The following is a 20192-nucleotide window of genomic DNA, read 5'->3' on the forward strand; positions in this document are numbered from 1 at the left end:
GTATCGCGTTTGCCATTCGCTCATTGTCGCCTGGTTTGATTGCAAACAAGTCTGTTCTATGTAGTTGCTTTCCTCATTGCGTCTAGTATGTCAGCACAATTGCTTTATCATCGCGAACGCCATTGTCACTTTTCCTCATCCACCTTTCCCAGGCTTGTTCGCGATGAAAGGCACAGAGTAACACGTAGCAATCTGCGGAACAAGAAGTCGTGGGCACTGAGTGGTAAAGTACAGTAGCAACTTAACAGTGACGACACAAATGCATGAGCAATGGAGACAGCACACAAGCAACGAAAATGTTAATGCAATTCACTAACTTGAAAAAACGCTTTCGATGGCCTTGATTTCCGCCTCACATTTATCGGTCATGAAAAACGAAGGGTTCCAGTTTTCTGACCACCCTTTTACAACAGAAAGTGCTTCTGCTATGTCCGAAGCTTGTTCATTTTGGATAATAAACGTAGCAACAACCTGGTAACCAACATTCGTTCTGACGCAAAGAAAAAATAGAGGAAGGGAATACTTGGACGTCTTGTAAGTTGCATCCAAGAGGCAAATGCCTTGGCCGCAACGATGCAACAATCGTATTATCTTCATCTACGATGAGTTACAATCAACTAAATTTTCATCTTATGATAGTAGCCTACAGAAATAATATACGGTACTGTACGTAACATTGAAAACCACCAAGCCTACTACGTGAATATGGTAAAAAATAAATTGTCTCAAAAAGATTGGTTGTGACCCAAACCCTGCCTTTGGTTACCGCTGGACATGTCACTTGGTCCAATCAATAACACCACATAGGCGTATGGATTTGGCACACTAGATGGAAAAAATACAAAAGAGGTCAGTGAAGTAGGCTAGGCTACTTTGAATCAACAAAGCTTTTACACCTGAAAACTGAGTGTCTTTAAGAAACGAGATGAAAAGTTGATGAAACAGAACACATTTACATATGTTTATAGCATTTTTTGCAGTTAGTAAACCGTTTCCTCTTTTATGATGCCTAACCTCCACTTTGGTGAAAACACTGTGCTTTGCAGAAACCTTTTCAGAATCTTTGTCAACAAAGAAAAGGCTTATTATTGTAGTATGAATATCAACACTTAGTACACTAGTGAATTACAATGACAGGATGTTAAAAATCAACATTAACATGGCACCGTATGCTCGTTTCTGAACAACAACAAGCTTCGTTCCTGCTTTTGCTTCGTACTCTTCAATGGATCTCATGGCATCTTCAACTGAAGCCAACCACTTTCAACAATAAACAATTGATTTTTTACTGTTATAAACTTATGGATCTTCATCACCCATTTTTTGCCATAAGAAATCAAAGCATTTATGCCATAGCCTAAGATTACAGTGAAGAAATGTAAATACTACACACATGCAACAAATCTGGATTTAGCGAGTATAAGGTAGCTGATAGTTTGAAGCTCCAGTTTTTCTTCTTTCCTTCTACTATAAGTACTTCACCACATTTAGGTTTGTTTTATTCTGATGACAGCTCCTGATGAGTCAGTCAAAAAAAAAACTGCAGCTTCGAGCTACCTTTTACTTGCTATTTTCAAGTTCTGTACCACCATTTGCTATGAAAGAGTTCAACATACGTATACTAATTGTGTTAAGTTGGAAACAGTAAAATAGTTGAATATTAATGAACTGTTGAAGGTCTTGTTGGACCGTAGTATATTGCAGCAACTACATTACAAACCTGTACTAGTCCATGACTTTCAGCCAGCTCTCCCAAAGAATGTTAAATGTCCTAAATGCATCAGAACTTTTAATGCCAGGATTGGACTCATTAGTCATTCAAGAACACATCGTTAGCGTTTTATGTGAGGACCATTGAAGAAACGATTTTTATCAAATGTTACAAGTTTCAAGCATAACGCGTCAAGGCCAATAAGTCTTTTCGTAGTTCACGGTTTACATAACCTTGGTTTAATTGACAAAGCGAGATTGCAGTATCACCTGAACATTCAATGTCACTTCTCCATAAGGTTGCATTTCCTGCAGAACCAAGACTTCGTTTTTGGCGGCATTGTTCTACCAAGACATCTCAGATGGTGCCAATCCAGACACGAGTCGCACATGATGCTGTCGCCTGCATCAAGATCTAAATAACAGGAGATGCACAACCAGCGGCCTTTATTTCGCAAAGTGGTCAGTAGGTTCTCCATCAACGTCCAACCGTCAAAAGAAAAATGTCTTCGCACAGAAGCAATGGCAATGTTTTCATCTAAACACTTCATTGGAATTCTTTCGGGCAACGTTTCAATTTCATTTTCTTCGATCAGTCGATCGCTGAATGGACGCAAGACCTCTTCTACTACCTCAGAATCGACAAACCAACTGAGTATTGCTGAAAAATATGACCATGGGTGACTTTGTTTGATGTAGCCTACGTACGCTTTGACGTAGCCTATCGGCTAGGCAGACCCACAGAAGTCAAAGTGTAGTTTTTTAAACTAACGTAGGCTATAACAAAAATGAAGTCACACAAACATAAATGCAACAAACCTGCTTCTTTCTGAAAAGACGACTTCAGTCTGAATGGAATTGGTCCGCTCTTTTTTTGTCTCTTGCGTGGTAACCCAATGACTGTCAATCCAGCTCCTTTTGGCCTGCCACGTTTCATCATCTTCGGTGGAAATTTAATTGATCCTGCATCATCTGTTAATAAACACAACGAGAATCGAATATAGGCTACAACGTAGAAAACATCACTATTTCAACGTTTTTATTAAAAAATTAATAAACATAATGCATTATGCAATGCAAGAAAAAACAACTAATCAGAAATGAATGTTTCAGAAACAGCACATACTTGTAAAAGACTGAATAGAACTGGACGGTGTCTGCATTAGAGATGCAGCGAACCCAAAATTTTTATCCGCACACCGCACCGCAACTGACTCATCTATCCGCGCACCGCACCGCACACCGCAATTTATCTGGAACTTTGACACTGCACCGCACACCGCAAATTACAAAATTAAAAAAAAATATTTTAACGAGTTATTGTTTAGAAAGTCAATTGTAGGAAAAAGCATCCATGGCATATAACTGGTAACCTAGTACCAATACAGTTGTGCACTAATTGGCCAGGCTAACCAGATCATATTCTCTTATCAGCAATGCATCTAAGTTCTAAGACATAATACAAACTAAGACAAATAGAATGTTCCTGGATCCAGTATCAGGACTTTTGAACACTTTTTGTAAGCAATAATGCAATTATAATGCCAGTGGCTATATGAACTACACACACAAGAGTAAAACTTATAGCCTGAACTCACTGGGCTAACTGATATAGTAAATAATGCGGTAGTTGCGCTAGGCCTATAGCCTGGTAACTGAGCTTATCAGCTAGGCTACTAACCAAAAACATTCGTACAGCTTCCCTGACAAGCAAGCCCTAAAACCCTGTCAACTGCAAGCCATTTGCAATTTGCATTTGCATAGCTTTCCATCTTAGGGTTTCCGAAGGGAAAAATAACTGATCCGTGTTTCCAATTTAAATTTGAAGTTTCATAGCTGATTCTTGAAAAGTTGAAAGTTTACGTTTACGAAAGTTTAATTTCTTGAAAGTTTACGTTTACGAAAAATTAATTTCTTGAAAGTTTACGCGGCAAGCGGCGCGGCGCGGCTTTGTCATTTCAACCTTCCACGCGGCGCGGCGCGCGGCGAAAAAGTCAAAAGCGGCCGCGTACGCGGCGCGGCTTGCATCACTAGTCTGCATCATAATCGCACTGGTATCAACGGTCGACAAGACGTCACCGGGTGTGTGCTGTGAACTACTACTTGAGACTGTAGGAAGTGCAATTCCAGGATCATTGCTGGAAGATGTTGCAGCAGCACTTCCAGTATCAGTGCCTGAAAAGGATCACCTCTGAGCAATGAAGAAACAATAGAAGCGTCGCACGAGTCTTTACTGGACAATTATTGGATGTGTTGCACTGTTGCAATGGGGGCCAAACTGACGAGGTTACGGTCCTGGGCGGAACATAATGTCGTATAATCGTAAATACGTGCACTGGCAGTAGATATTGTGATATACCGTATTTTGAGTTGGAAGCGAGCACTTGAGGTGTCAACAAATCTACATTAACCTTTTGAAAACAAGATTTTGTTGCAGCCAAAACATGCTTCTGGCGTGGTTACCGAATGCCAACCAATCCAGTATCTATCAAAATCTGCTAGGTGTTTCTCGATGATTATTTGCACAATGCTGCATCACCTGCCAATAAACTCATTACTTATCAAATAATGCAGACCGTGCTATAATCTTAAGAAACATGAAACGTAGTGTAAGCGCAGCATGCAATGCAAGAAAAAAAAAACAACTAATCAGAAATGAAGCTTTCAGAAACAGCATACTTCTAAAAGACTGAACAGAACTGGACGGAGTCTGCATCATAATCGCGCTGGTATCAACGGTCGACAAGACGTCACAGGGTGTGTGCTGTAAAGTACTGTTTGAGACCGTAGGAAATACAATTCCAGGATCATTGCTGGAAGATGTTGCAGCAGCACTTCCAGTATCAGTGCCTGAAAAGGATCATGCAGTTGTTCACAAAAGCAGAATTACTGAGCATCTGCAACCTTGTATAATCGTAAATTAGTGCGCAACTGCGCATGCAGTACATATTAGCCCACATATTGGATAGCTCAACGCCATAAAAATCATTGCTCAAAAAAAAATTGACTGCAAAATCACGACGCAAGTTGCAGTAACTAACCCATATCTCTTCAGATATTTGAAAAAGTAGGCTAGTTTTTCTGATTTAGTAAATAGTGCTAGCATATAGGCCTACCTTTCTGAGTTTGACCCAAAAAGTTCACAACTTGGAATTTCTTTCCTTCCTGCAAGAACTCTGCAATTTGTCGTAAATTATCCAGGTTGTATTGGAATTCATCCATTCCTTGTTCAGATATCATTAACGCAATCTTCTGGGAAATATCTTGAACACGGCGATACTTTTGCTGTTCTGATAAAACACATCTTCTTTGAGGCTTGTTAAGAATCTCAACAGCTGGTAATGTGGATGCAGGACCGTTGTCCAGTGAGTTTCTTGTCAGGCGATGGGATTTAAGAAAATATTGCATTGTCCACCGTTCTGAACAAAGATTGGGATTGTACTCTGACATATGGAGCTGCCTTCTAACTGCCAAGACATGCCTACAAGGTAGCAGCATTGATGATGTGAATCCACAAGGACATGCTGTTGTTGTGACTGCCAATTCCCCATGGACACGAGATTTTACTATGGCAGAATCATTCAAAATCTCTGACATGACAACCTTTTCCGCTAACTTGAATTGTTGTTGCACATGAATATATGCAAATGGTGTCAGTAGCTGTTGGTATTGTCTCTCCGCCACACTTGAAATCGCATCAATTGGAACCTTAAGGAAAGCATTTGACGCTTTGTGGTCACGTTCGGTGGAAAGAGATTGGATACATGCCATCAGATCTTTAAAAAACATGGTCATTCCTGAGTATCTTGTTATGACACTTTTCAACTTTCCATTGATGGATTCCAGTCGATTATTAGTTCTGTTCAAAAAATTAGCTTTCAAGTTGCTCAGTTCATCCACCCATTGATGTCGAATAGCATGCCAGTTATCGTTATAATATGTTGTGACAGCAATTGGGACTGTGTCAACGAATTGGTTATACAGTAAATTATAAGCTGACTCATTTTTGGCATTTGCCAGTTTTCCTAAAATTTCCAGTGATACCTGCCTTTGGGCTGAAGAAATGCCTAATTTTTCCATGGAAACTTCTCTACGAAAAGTGCGAAGGGTATGAAAATAGCAAATTAAAATTTCTGCAGTAGGCAGCATTTTCATCATGGCATCCCGCTCTGTCATGTCTTTGTCAGCCATTACAACCTCCACTTTATCCCAAGCTGGATTGTGGAGTTTAAACTGAGTTAACAGCTTGCTGATGGTCAGTTTGTCTTCAGTGGCTACAAGCCACAGACACACAATTTCACTCTGACCTAAGCCATCAACATTCAGCATCACATATAATGGCATTCTCAAGTCATTAAGTTTGTAGGTTGCATCAATCAGCAGCATTTCGGGATATGCCGCAAAGGTTTCCCGCATGTCTTTCGTTTGAAAGTATATCGCCTGCAATTGTTTGTCATCATCTGCAAACACATCTACTGCAGCACCTAAAATGAAAATAAACTGAGGATTAGTATACCCTACAAAGCAAGAATCTTGACAATCCTGGGCCAGACTAAAATAGCGCAAAACAATTAGGCCTATTAGGCACTCCATCAGATTTAAAAGCAAAAACATCAACTTTTAGTGAAATTTGTTTTCTATTCTATGTTATTTTAATTATTGGCCAGAGGAAGGATGTTTAGGCCTTTGGTAATATTTACATCATATAATCAATGTTCCAACTGAGCGGTTGTATACCACTCTCACCCCATTCTCTAAAAGATGCCACATTGCAATGCTTAGGGTCCGTTAAAAGGATCCATTAGGAGTAAACTTTTACGTAGATTTCAAATTTAGCAATGTTTTCTATTTCTATCCACTCAAAGTAGAATTGTTTCAAGATATTGAAGACCTTTGATTGAATTCCTTGATCCCGCTTTCAATCTTACAATCCCCATAGCGCCTTATGTTGCAACAAAAATCTTTGGAGCATGAGTTTGGGAAAGTAGAATGAATTCTTATGAAGAAAATGAAGCAAAAAATACTCTCAATTGACCCTTTATAGCTCAATGTTGCAAATTTTCCACACGTTGTAGGGTACTGCTAATATTCTGTGTTGGTTATACTAGACAAACGTTTTCTGAATAGAAAAACGTCTGAAAATTAGATATTTTTCTTGTGTAGCCTACTATGATGTGCGTACTGGTAATCCGCAGTTTGCTGCAGTAGACAGAGTCTATTGACCGGTAAACCAGGCGGTCAACACTTTAAATTGAACTGGCAATGGTGAGATTGAACCCACGTCATCGAAATAATTCATCTGCAGTCTAAACCATTACGGCAAGAGGTCAATCGCGAATTGCTTAATTGACATTATATCTGAAATGGTTCAAGAAGAATGCTCACAATATCATGTGACACTCAATCTGCAGCAGCGACCTGTAGATTGCAAATACGCCTACGGTGTTGACCAATGTTACAGGCAACCTGGTAGCCTATTCTTGCATTGCTGCAGTACTACAATGATGCAAAAAATTAGATTTTTCCAAGGTCATGACCCTGACCACAGCTTGCACACACACATCCGGCTCTAGGCCGGAGTCACATCACCTCCAGTACGGAGCCAGAATTTGACCGGAACCGGAGCTCATTCTATCTCTACTTATCATACTGCACATAGAAATTAGAAAGTCATCTCTACTATTTAGCATGAACATATCTTGTACTGTATAACAGACAAAAAAGTTTTGTCTGTCGACTAACCTTTTTCTTTGTTCATTTCATTAATAAGTTCATCATAGGTGTTTTCATACAAAGGTCTCTGTTTTGCGGCAATATTATGCAGATCTTTAAGAATAACTGTTTTTCCTGTAGAAGCTGCAATGTGCTTTTGTACCAACTTTTTATTTGCTTTGGTGGCAAGCATTTCTCCGATCACACTGCTTTCTGTTTCATTTAATCTTCGTTGTTTAGGCATCAAATTAAATGCATTCTGAAAAATAATTTATATGCACATAGTCAAGAAAATGACATATCTTTTGACAGGTGTCCAACCCACAGAGATGGGCAAGATCACCAGGTTTGGTGAATCGGCGGCTTGAATATGACCAGTTTCGCACAAACTGGTCATATTCAGCATGTGCGTAGTCATGCGCGCAAAGTGAAATGACCACTTTACCGTGTCTTACGATGAAGTCAAGATCAGAAAAACTGTCTTGCAACATTCTTAACGTGTTTTAGTACAGTAGCAAACAATATTTGAACTTCAAGTGTCATAATCAAAATGCAATTATACACGAAAAGTAATTTTTTGGATAAAGGGGGTTTTGGACGGAAATTTCAATTTTTTTTACTAGTGGTCTTAGAATGTACTGTTGTATCCTAAAACCTGGGTTAAAATTGAATTTGAAAAAAAAGCCGATTAACCCCCCCCCCTAATGTTATTGCTCTTTTTTATCCTTCACATAATTTCTGATGAAAGCCTCCTTATCATATACAGGGCTAGTGTGACCATAGCTCAAAGGCTATGACTACTACAAAGGGTTATTTCCACTTACTTCATTGAAATCATGATTATGATCATTGACATTACTAATCTCAGTGATGCATAGCGCTTTTCCATCTGACGTTGCATTTACTTTGATTCCAAATGGACAACCTTTGATAAAAGTACTGAAAAACAACAAAGATGAGGTGACATAGGCCGTGTTGAATCACCCATAAGTACACCTAAATTAGCCATAACTCACGTTAAAGTAGCCTACCTGCAAGTCATGTCAAATTGCCCATAAGTTGCATCCAATTACCTATAAGCCCACCTGAATTACCCATAAAGTCACGTTGAATTACCACAAGTTCAGCCGAGCATTCTCATAAATCTAGTCGATTTACCCATAAGTGACGTCAAATTGCCAAAAAGCTGCGTTGAAGTACCCATAAGGCATGTCTTTATGGATAATTTCATGAGACTTACGGGTAATTCGACGAATTGTGCTGATGAGCAATTCGACGTAACATATGGGTAAATTGACAAAACTAATGGGTAATTCAATGCAACTTAGGAATAATTCTGGGCATGACAATTCAATGGAAATTACAATAGACAGCATGCGGGAATGGTTCAGCAGAATATATGCATTTTGCTAAGTTCTAAGCATTCATAAGGAATGTAGGCAATTTGCACTTATGCAAAACTCAATCTATTAGCAAAACTTATTACAATAGACAGCATGCGGGAATGGTTCAGCAGAATATATGCATTTTGCTAAGTTCTTAGCATTCATAAGGAATGTAGGCAATTTGCACTTATGCAAAACTCAATCTATTAGCAAAACTTATGCATATAGGCTACATGAGTAGCTCAACCTATGGGCACCAAGGACAAAACCATCATTACTTACCTTTGATTTGGTCTTTTTCCTTGACTACATGATTTGGGTGTTCTTCCTCCATGCACACAAGCATACTGTATTGTACGATACTTCAACTGTTCATTCCAGGTTTTTGTGGATGTAAGTGCTAGTAATAGCCGAAGAAAGTGTCTCAAAACTGTAATATAATGCTCCCTTCGTAATCATGATGACGATGGATTCATTGACGTGTAGTTTCGATCAGCAAAATCAGCAACTACCGCGGTTCACTCTACGATCAAGTGTGCAGCACAAGCCAATACGCATGCGCGCGAAATTACGTATGAGCGTCATCGGATGAAACGCCTGAGCGCATTAAGGTCTTGCTCGAGTAAACAACGTCTTGCTTGAGTGGTGCTTGTAAGAATAGCTTCAGAGGCTAGTTTTACAATATGTTGTAAGAATAGCCACTTCGTTTTTAAATACCATTACAGACAGGGTTGCCAACCTTTGAAAATGTTTCCAGCCTAAAATGATCACTGAACCAGCCTAAAACCAGCCCAATTTCCAATATGCATCAAACTTTTAAAATATTTTTGACAGACTCAATTCAATCATACATACTGATGTCTAACATATCTAAATCTTATAATTTAACGCTGAATTTAGCATGTACCTGTAAAAAAAGAACAATCAATGTGTAAAAATTGAGATAAGTACATTGCAACTAAAATAACAAATATGTAACTTTACTAAATACAGGTCTGCACAACAGGCACAGTATGTCCAATTTTGACCAATTACACATTACCTACACGTTTATGATCATACATATTCACGTCAACCTTATCTAACAATTTCAGAGATGGCCATATTTTGCCCACTTTCCCATGGTAAACAATGACTTGTTATGAACACAGCACCGTTAGGTAAAGCTTTGCAGGCCTACTGAACTTTTATGTAAACTTTCTTAAGGAAAATAGAAAAATAATAAAACATTAATTTATGCGTCTCACAAGCACAAAATAAACTTGCCTTCTTTATGAGATCAATCTAATGGTTGACATGACAGCACTATAGCAGCAACTTACAACTTACTTTCTATACAACCTAACTACAGTACATTTAAATCTCGAATAAATCCTCTCCTTTTTAACAAGTTTTAGCGATGTCATGTTGTTTTGAGACACATTACTCAAACCAGCCCAAAAAACCGCAACCTTCAAGAAAATCCCGCAACTGAAAACAAAAACCAGCCCAAGTGGGCGTGAAAACCGTAAGGTTGGCAACCCTGATTACAGCCTACAGTATTTCATTCTGAGTTGCAATCATGCAATCTTTATGGCCAAAGTTGCCAGGTGCTGCAGACAATATACGAAATTATGAATAAAGTGAAAGAGTTTAAACTCTTTCGATTGGAACAAATGCTGTTTATAAGAAGGTAGTAGACTAATTTAGAACAGAAAACTTTTAAAATTGCAAAATAATACAAAAATCAATGTCTGTTCCAAAGTTTTTTGTATAGCTAAACTATGCTCATAGGCTCACAAGCAGGGGACAGTTTCCACATCTTGTAAATTGTTAAGCTCAGTGTTCCAGCCAATTGTTCACCAAATCAAACGTCATATAAAACCGTTCAGGTCTACTGAATCTTAGCGTATTACGTCATGGAATTTTTCCTAAAAAATGAGCCAATATTGCACCATCGTTCGTAAGACCTGATGAAACATTGCATCATCACCTTTGAACACCTGTTTGAATTGCTTCACAATCCCTTTCATTATTGAGTCGCATAACTGCTTACGTGCGTTTGAGATATTGCCATGTATTCTGATCATTCGTAAAATTGTTGCTTGAAAGTTAGTCGCAAATTTAACTGTTTCGCTTAGTGCTGCTAGCTGGACAAAATTTCCGTCTTTTAACTAAGTAGTTTGGATTGCAGTGACTTAGTGGTGTACCGCGTTGCACCCTATTTTCGATAGCCGCGGGCTAATTTTACAGAAATACAATTCTCGAATAGACGTTTCAGAAGAGTGTTTCTCTTTCGGTCATTACATACAGACGAACGGATCCGGGAATTTTATGTTACAATTTTCCCACGAAGAGATTATGGTTTACCGCTGTGACCATAAATAATAAAAGACGAAGTTGTTGGTTGGTAGGCTACAGAAGCAAAGAAATAATAAAAGAAGATCTTGTTGGTTGGTAGTCTACAGAAGCAAAAGAAAATTAAAGACATTTCTTCTCAGTTGGTACTGAAGAATTTCAAGCTAAAAATTAAAGTCGTTTCTTTGTTGGTTTTGAAGAAAAAAGTATATTGACATTCATTGGCAAGATAAAAGATTAAAGACAATCGATCTGTGCTTGAAGATTCAAGTGGACAAATCCAAGCAAGTTTTGTGGAACTTTAGGACTTCATATACCCGTACAACTACGGTATTGTGCATTTAAATTCTTTTTGTATTTTTTATGGTCTTTGCAGTTAAGTTTTTTATAACTTAATATTTTGTGTGTTGGTGTAGCTTAATTTTCTTTAATTGGTTTGGTTTGGTTTGGTTTTGAATCTTTATCCTCGGACTGACAAAGCCTTGATAGGTTATTCCTGGTACTTGTTTGCATACTTGTAGAGGCTCTTGACGCAGGGCCGGTTACCGAGATTGGCAGAGTGAAGTTTTTCCGATTGTTGAAGTGTTGTTGCCGAGAAATTGTTAAATTTAGCCCCAACATTTAATATGTCTACACTCGGTGGCGACGAGGACTCGGCCGCCGTCAACTCGACTGAGTTTAAGCCCGATGATGTTCTTTGCGGTCGGGCAGGTCATTCTGGGGAGGGACCCAGTAACGATGAGGCTAAGTCAGTTCGAGAAGCCCGGCATCTTAGAAGGGATATTTTGACTCAAATTGAGAAACTTTCTGTAGCCCTAGGTTCTTTGGATGATAAGCAAGAATTGTTAATTTTTAGATCTAATTTTTCTACTTTAGAAGAGGAATTAAGGAATTTCCATGCTCTTTTGAGTAAAATTTTTAACTCTGCAATTTTGGCAGAACTTCGTGATAGGGTAGATCCCGAATTTAACTCGTTAAAAAATAACTTTGAACAAAAAGAAAGTGAGTTCTCAGATATGTTGGATGCTGACATACATCCTGAGGATAGCGCCTCAAATGTAAGCACTAGGATGTCTAGGACTTCGTCTCGGATAGTGGCACAAATTAACCTGCAGCTAAGACGAGAGGAGCTCCAGATACAAGCTGAGGCCGAAGCGAGAGCTGCTGAGGCTGCCGCGAGAGCTGAGGTCAAAGCGAGAGCTGCTGAGGCCTCCGCGAGAGCTGAGGCCATACGAACTGAGGCTGCCGCGAGAGCTGAGGCCATTCGAGCTGAGGCTGCCGCAAGAGCTGAGGCCGAAGCGAGAGCTGCTGAGGCCACCGCGAGAGCTGAAGCGAGAGCTGCTGAGTTCGCACTCAAAGACGCTCAGTTAAGGGCTGAACAACGTAAAGAGGTAGTTTTGGCTGAATATCGATCAGAGTTGGGCTCACGGCGTAGTTCTAAGAAGGGCTCTTCAAGCCATTCCAGAAGTGTACATCAATCGCGGTTAAATTTAGATAACCTTTCCCAGACGCCTGTTCAATCCGTAAGTGGACCTGTGCAATCCACACGTTTTCCAGCTGTTTCAGGAGGTCTCGGGGCCGCGGCTAAGGATCTTCCGAAGGCTCTAGAGCCGAGGCCTGCGAATTATAAGCGATCTTCTCCCCCAGAGCGTACAGGTCACGGGGCCGCCATTAGCAGTAATGCTTTGCCCTCTTCACAGTTTTCTGCGCCGCTAGGTTTTGATCGCCCAGCTACACGTAATTTGAGTGGTTGTGAGAGGCGTATCGTGTCTCATGATTTTAACGTGTTTGAGGATCGTGATCAGGCTGTGCATGTGACTGAGCCCACTCAGCCCCTTAAGGGATATAGCTTGTCTTCTCCCGCTAAATCGAGTTCTCAACAGCAGGATTGCTTTTTTGAATACCAAAATAGTAGGACGTTCTTCGATAAGGCGGCCTTGATTGGTTACGATGGTAATAATATGCCATTAATCTTCTTTAAAAATCGTGTTACGGCCTTAATGGCAGCTTCGCCCTTTAAAGGAACTCGTTTGACTTTGTTACAAGCAGCTTGTGTTAGGACAGCTGCGCAAACGATTGCTAATTTGGTTTCTGACACTCCTGGCTTGTCAGAGGAAGACAGGATAGAAATGTCGTTATCTCGCTTGTCCCAACGTTTTGGAGTTTGTGGAGGTCTTTTCGCAGAACCAGAAATTAGAAAGTATCGCTATGGTAGCAAATTAACTTCGATCTCTTCCAGTGATTTGAAAGAGTTTAAAGATGAATTGTTGCATTGTCTGCTTTACGCGCAAGCTTATGGTCAGCGTGACAAATTGGAAGGACGTTTTGTTTTGGATTTGGCTAAGCGACTCCCGTTTGACGCTAAGCAACGTTATCTTGACTTTTTAGGTGATCAGTGTGGTGGCACTGATGAGCCTACTTTTCAGAGTTTGTTTGAATTTGTTGTACGGGAGGAAACGCGTAAGTCGACTGATTTTAGCATTATGCTAATGGGCGATTCTGGTGAGTCGTAGCATTTTAAAAAGTCTGGCAAAGGAAAATTGCCTTCTTGTCCAGTTAGGCAGACGTCGGTAAAACCTTATGATAATGTGATTTCAGGGACTTCGCAGTACTCGACTGCTGTTGGCGCACCGCGCGGTGGTGTGGCCAGACGTAGAGACATGCCGGCATGTTTTTATTGTTCGTCACGTGGTCAAGTTGAATATCATTTTTTGTCTAATTGTAAAGATTTTTTGCACTTGACACCTAAAGATCATAGAGATGTTATTGTGAAAGCTGGAAAATGTTTGAATTGTTTGCGCCAGCATATGGTTAGTGACTGTAATCATGCAAACAACTGTCGTCAATGTGGGCCTAACAACGATAGGAAACACTATTTTCTTCTGCATGATTTTTATGTGACGTCACGTGATTCTCTGGATTCGGTCGGTAAAGATGATGCTGGAGCCAGAGTTCCTGTGCGTAATGTTAAGATTGGAAATGTTAAAGCAGCCTTTAACCGCATTACTGCTGCTCGTGTTTTGAATCCAATGACTGGCAAATCGAAATTAGTGTATTGTCAGCATGATCCTGATTCGCAGTTGACGTTTGTTTCGAGTGATTTGGTGTGCGAACTTGGCCTTAAACGGTAACCGTACGACAAAGCGTCGTTTAAGATGGATACCCTGGTTGGTCAGAAAGCTACTTGTGCTAACCTTGTTAAACTCAACATCCAGTTGTTAGAGACGGATGAACTGTTTTGTGATATAACTTCGGTGGTTAACCCAGCTTGGGCTGACGATGTTAAAACTTTACCGCATAAGCAGGATTTAAGTGGTTTCCGTCATTTTTATGACGTGAATATGTTTCATTTGAATGATTGTAGTACTGTGGATGTACTGATTGGCAACGACAACGCTTATTTGATGTGGGCTAAAGAAGAGCGTGTTGGTGAGAATCGTAGTGAATCGCATGCTTTATTCACTCCTCTCGGCTGGTTGGCTTGTGGTGGTAAGTCACCCTTAGATGAAAGCGTTGCTAACGTGTGCAGAGTGCAGACGTCTTCAGAGTCGGATGTCATCTCTGGCTTTCAGCGTAAAATTGAGTCTCGTGACATGGAAATAGCAGACTTGAATAAAGTCATTCAGGAGTTGACCTTGCAAAATGAAACCTGTGAACTGTCTCGCAATGACATTTTGGCTAGAGAACTTGTTGAACCGAATATTGAGTTGAAAGATGGTCGATTTAAGATACCTGTAGGCTACCGTTGAAGGAAGATATTGATTTAATTAACAATTTTGTGTTGGCGTCAGATGGAGCTGCTGCTTTAAGAAAGAATTAGGCTTTAAAACAACCCAAACTTCGTGATTTCCTTACTGACACCATGAAGGATCTTAAATCTAATGGCTATATTGAGCGTGCTGGTGAAGCAGAAAATGTAAAGGGATTTGAGTGGTATTTACCATACTTTGTGACGTCACAATTAAAAAAGTGCATTGTTTACGATGGCAAGTCTGAATTTCGAAGAACTTGTGTTACCGTTATTTGGGGTGAATAGGGACAATTGTAAAGGTTTTTGCTACACAGGCTTTTCCATGAACATAGTGTCGCTATTTTTAGTAGTTCCACTTATGTCCATATGTTAGACCTATGTTTATGTAATTTTGTATTTTTTATAAATCCTAAGAATTTTGAGATATTTAAAAAAAACTGACGTTTTATTTTTTCTAATTTTAAACCTTTTCGGTCTGTGCATGAGGTGAATAGGAACACCGTATCTGAAAGTTTGGCACTTGATGCTTTGAAGTAACGCAAAGGTTCGAACCTGTTGGTGCTTGGCATATGGCAAAAAGCTTTTTTATTAGAATAAAATGTCAAAAAATTAAATTTTTATTTAACAACATTTTTTTCCTCCCAGGATCATCATTGAGGTTAGTCTCAGGGGCACCGGAACGATTTTTAACTGGGGAGGCAAAATTACAAAAAAAAGGCACTTTTGTTTACTAAAAGGCCAATTTTTTGTCAAGTTTTAAGATAAGATATAGCGATAATGCTAATCTATCAGCTCACTATGTATTGAGTAATGATAGCCTACAAGTGTCCGGAAGCCTATACAAAGAAGGGCATCATGCTATGTTATATAATGATGTAACCTACTGTCAAGCCTTAAAGCAGCCTGCGGCCATGGCCGCTACGTAGTGCTTGAATGACCGCCGGTGCTACCTCCTCAATCGGCCAAGTTTGGCCGCCGGTCTCTTCTATCCAATTATTTAATTTCGCAATAGAATGATCGTGGATCAACTGTCGAAAATATGTAGTATCAAAGAGTGACGCAAAATTAGGTCAGCGCGTCATAATCGCCGCTGTTGCATTGTGCGGGAATATTTGTTATTGATGGAATATATCCATCTGCGATCACCAGCGCTGTAAGTCTTGTTTGTAATTCCCGACGTTTATTTTAACAAAGTCTTAATCCGAAGTGCCAGTTTACATCGGCTGGCAATATTGTCGTTTTTATGTCGATTCGATGTTGTTGGACATTGAATCGTTGTTAAAAAGGAGAACTAGGTTAGTTGACATCTGAGGGAAAAACATTTTTTGATCATATTTTGCAAATATTATGCTTCTTTTTGTAATGTCCTTCACATCATTGAAATAGTCATTTTATTACCTTGCCTTCATCGTCAACGCATGTCGAACATTGCTTTTCGTTGCTAAAAAGAATTCTAGGGGAGTGGCGAACTTCTTTAAAATCAGCCACATTGGTTGGAGACACTCGTGTGAGTGTCGTTAGATGGTCTCGCAGTACTGGATTACAATCCCGATAAAGCAGTTATTGTGTGGTGCAGCGATTCTATTGTAAGACGTCGTCCAGTCGCAGACTTCAACAACGCTAAGTGCTCATTTTAGCATTGCTGCAAGTTTAATTCTATTTACTTGTGCTATCGATATTTTTATTTTAGCCTCCAAGCACGCAGATTTGGCCGCCAAGAAGGAGCTCCCGGTAGGCCACGATGGCTGCCGAAAAAACAGCGAGTTTTAATGCCTGTATTGTGTTGCAAAATTTTGTGCCTTAAATATTATTTTGAGGCAAAAATGAAAGATTATAAATAGGCTAAAAGCGAATAGCAGAAGCTGTTATAGGCCTACTGCAAAATGTGCAGTAGCTTACATGACTTTAAAAGGGCACCATTGCCCCCCCTGCCTCTCCATCTGCAGAAAAATTGAGGGCAGGGGCATCCGCCCCCCCGCTTCCGGCGCCCCTGAGGTCACTATTGTTGCCTGTATTGCGATGCGTCTAACATTTAAATGTTTACTGAAACTGTTAATTGCAAGATATCTTTTGTGAAGCGAAGTGACAACACCACTCTTGCTTGGCGATGAATATTCTGATGAAACCGCTCGCCTCGCTATAAGTGCGCAAAACAAGTGGCCTCGTTTATTAAACATTCTTAAATCAGTCAAAAGTGTTCTAAAAGGAGCTTGGCCTGGCACTCTGGCAGTAGCGTTGTTCGATTAATTTTGTTGCTGCGGTATTCTAACATAAATATAAACAACATGTAACGCTGGATACTGGGTACGAAATGCGTTCTTTTCTAGCATAAGAGTCAACCCACCTAACATTTTATTAGTGCGGCCCGCCACAGCTCTCCTTAGTGCTAAAGTGGCCGGCAATGTAAAAAAGGTTGGTGACCCCTGGCCTAATCCATTTGAAGGGGCCTGTGACTGCGAGGCTTTACAAAAATTGAACTGAAACAAAACGTGGTGAAATTTATAACCTTTTATATTTTGGTAATGAACCAATCAGGGCCGGATTTAGCTGATGGGGGGCGCGGGGCACTTTTAGATCGGGGGCCCCCGCGCAAAAACCACCTCTACGTCTACAGTGGCATTAATCCAGCACTGCACTGCATTTTGCAGAAACTTCAAAGGCTGAAACAAACAAATAATAATAACATAAAATCACATTTTTTTTACGTAAAGGGGCCCAGGGCACCTGCACCCTCTGCCCCCCCCTAAATCAGGGCCTGGAACCAATCACGATTTTATACGAATGTCAAATGACAGAGAAGTTTGGAAGACAATGATCGCCAATGCCTGTATCAAATTAAGTGCTCAATCATCATTATCAATGCAGCGTAGGTTGGCTTATATTTTGTGCATAACTAGCAAGTAGGATAATAGGGTTGGTACATTTGAAATTAAAAAAATATCGGCTACGGTATGCCAAACATAAACAGCTAAAAGCAAGAAATGGGCTACAAGCTCCTCATTGTTACAGTAGTCCCGGAAGGACTAAATTTGATCAGAGAAGTATAGGCTGCTATTCTATTCTCGCAGTACAAAAATCTGCTTTAAAAGCCCAGGCTAGTTTGCTTTATAGGCCTAGTTTGAAGGTTTCAGTTTTAGATGGTTTTGATTTTCATAGGGTCTAGAAGTAGGCTACGAGATGTTCAACTACTTACCAAAAAGAGGGTGTGTTTTTAACGCATCCTTTTCTTGGCAGTTAATGTAGCCTTGTTAGAAATCCCATTCTTCTAAATCCCTGGATTTTCCATCTATTAAAAAGCCAATTCAACAAAATCTAAAACTGAAAAGGAAATGTAGAAACAAACGATTTTCTTCAATGAAATATTTATGTTTTTGCCATTGCAGTAGTTTTCTAAAGCCAATTTAATTCTCTTTGGACAGTTATTGAATTTAAGCGCTATAGATCGAGTACCGTAGTTCAAATTTAAATATGTATTTAGACTTTTAAACAACATACAGTTCATTGTTTAAGACAATGCTCGGCGCCCTGACTATGTCCGAACAAAAGTAAGCTTAAGCCTTGACAGGTTATTCCTGGTATAGTCCAGCCGCTGAACTTAAAAAAATGGTCAATTCCGGAAAAAAATAATACCAAGCTGAAACTTTGCCAGGTGGTTCGTTTGGTGATGTGGAGTCACAAAAAAAAAGCCCCATGATTTCCCCTTGGGAATAGTGAGTTTTGGCCATTTTTCCATAATGGCCACAGCTCCCATAGGCCAAAAATTTGAAATCGTCTAAAATTGAAGTTTTATACCTCATTCGAAAGATAATTTTATGCTGAATCACTTTTACAAAAGAACTGTGGTCCAAAAGTGCCCACTTTTGATGTTATGATTCATTGAAGTGTCATAAGTTAAGATTTTAATTTCTAATGAAAACGCATGACATGATAGTGTGCGCCACTTATGGGTTTGAGCCACAGTTCCATTGTGCACCATTCAATGCTGATGCTTTCCGCACTAGATGTAAAGTCAAGTGAACAGCACATAGATATGGGCAACTCCAGACGCAAGCGCGACTATGATGATTATGTAATGTTTAGAGATTGGCTTGAACAACGCAATCCGTTTACTTTTGCTGATGAGCATCTACATTCCTTGACATCCGGCTGGGTCTCTATATCTGGAGAAGATTTTGTTAATTGTGAGAGATCAGAGAAGATAGGAGCAATCATTCAAAAAGCATTGGATGGTCAAAATTTAGCAATTGCAACTATTCAACGCAAAACTTGGATTAAACCACTTGAGGTACTTGGAAATTTTGTAAAGATAGACAAGAAACACGTAAATGTCAATCCAATCATTCTTTTTTCAAGACTGACCGCTATTGCAGAACGTGAAGACCATGTTGAGAAGTACTTTTCATTCGAAATGACACCATATCCTCCTTCACTGTTCAAGGATAGACTCATGAGGAAAGCTGATAAAGCTGCTTTGAGAACAGCACTAATGAATGATACAGAAGCTGTTGATAAGGACCAGATTGATAAAAATTCATTGTATGTTGTTGATGGAGGTGCCCTACTTCACAGAGTCAGATGGTTGAAAGACTCAACATTCGCTGAATTGACTCAACTCTATGTATCTTATGTTAGAAGACACTAATGGTTCTGCTCATGTTATCTTTGATGGATATAAATACGCTTCTACAAAGTCAAATGAGCATATTCGACGAACTGCTAGTAAAAAGTGTCCAAATGTTGAAGTGGCGTCTATCAATTCTGTACCAGCTACACAAGATCGTTTTTCTTTCGAAGGAACACGACAAAGCTCAATTTATTGATCTGATTTCTGAGAATTTGAAGAAAGATGGACAGCAAGTAACTAACTGTGATGGTGATGCTGACACTGAAATTTTGGAAACAGCAATCAATCTTTCTGCAAGCAGACGAAATCCTATTGTTGTTGTAGCCGACGACACAGACATCATTGTTATGTTACTTTATCATTGAAGGGAATATTTTCAAGATGTTGTATTTTTTCAAGAAAGGGCTTAGAAGGGATGGAGCATGAAAATTGTTTCACCACCACTGGAAACAATCAGAGAACATCTTCTGTTTATTCATGCATGGTCCGGCTGTGATAGGCCTACTGTTTCAGCTCCATTTGAAAAAGGAAAAGTAAGCTTTTTCAAGCTTGTGAAAAAATCTCATAAACTGAAAGATTTATCCATAAAAATGAGCGATGTTTGGGTAGACCAAGCTAAAATTGCAATGTTAGCAGAACCAATCTTTGTAGCAATGTAGCCTATGGTGGAAAG

At 39.6% G+C, this 20192-nt stretch overlaps 1 protein-coding gene across 1 annotated transcript; it reads right to left on the bottom strand.

Moving 5' to 3' along the window:
- Window positions 1-2: 2 nt before the first annotated feature.
- LOC145769134 (uncharacterized) lies at window positions 3-9675 on the bottom strand. The gene is made up of 8 exons (XM_082580727.1): window positions 9663-9675; window positions 9090-9207; window positions 8247-8361; window positions 7453-7681; window positions 4827-6194; window positions 4390-4560; window positions 2530-2682; window positions 3-2371 (listed from the first exon to the last, which is right to left on the bottom strand). Exons 1-8 carry the CDS (start codon window positions 9673-9675, stop codon window positions 1995-1997), a joined length of 2544 nt encoding a protein of 847 aa, XP_082436853.1. The 3' UTR covers window positions 3-1994.
- Window positions 9676-20192: the final 10517 nt, after the last annotated feature.

This window comes from Aplidium turbinatum, chromosome 4 (assembly GCF_918807975.1).
Source record: "Aplidium turbinatum chromosome 4, kaAplTurb1.1, whole genome shotgun sequence".
Lineage (NCBI taxonomy): Eukaryota > Metazoa > Chordata > Ascidiacea > Aplousobranchia > Polyclinidae > Aplidium > Aplidium turbinatum.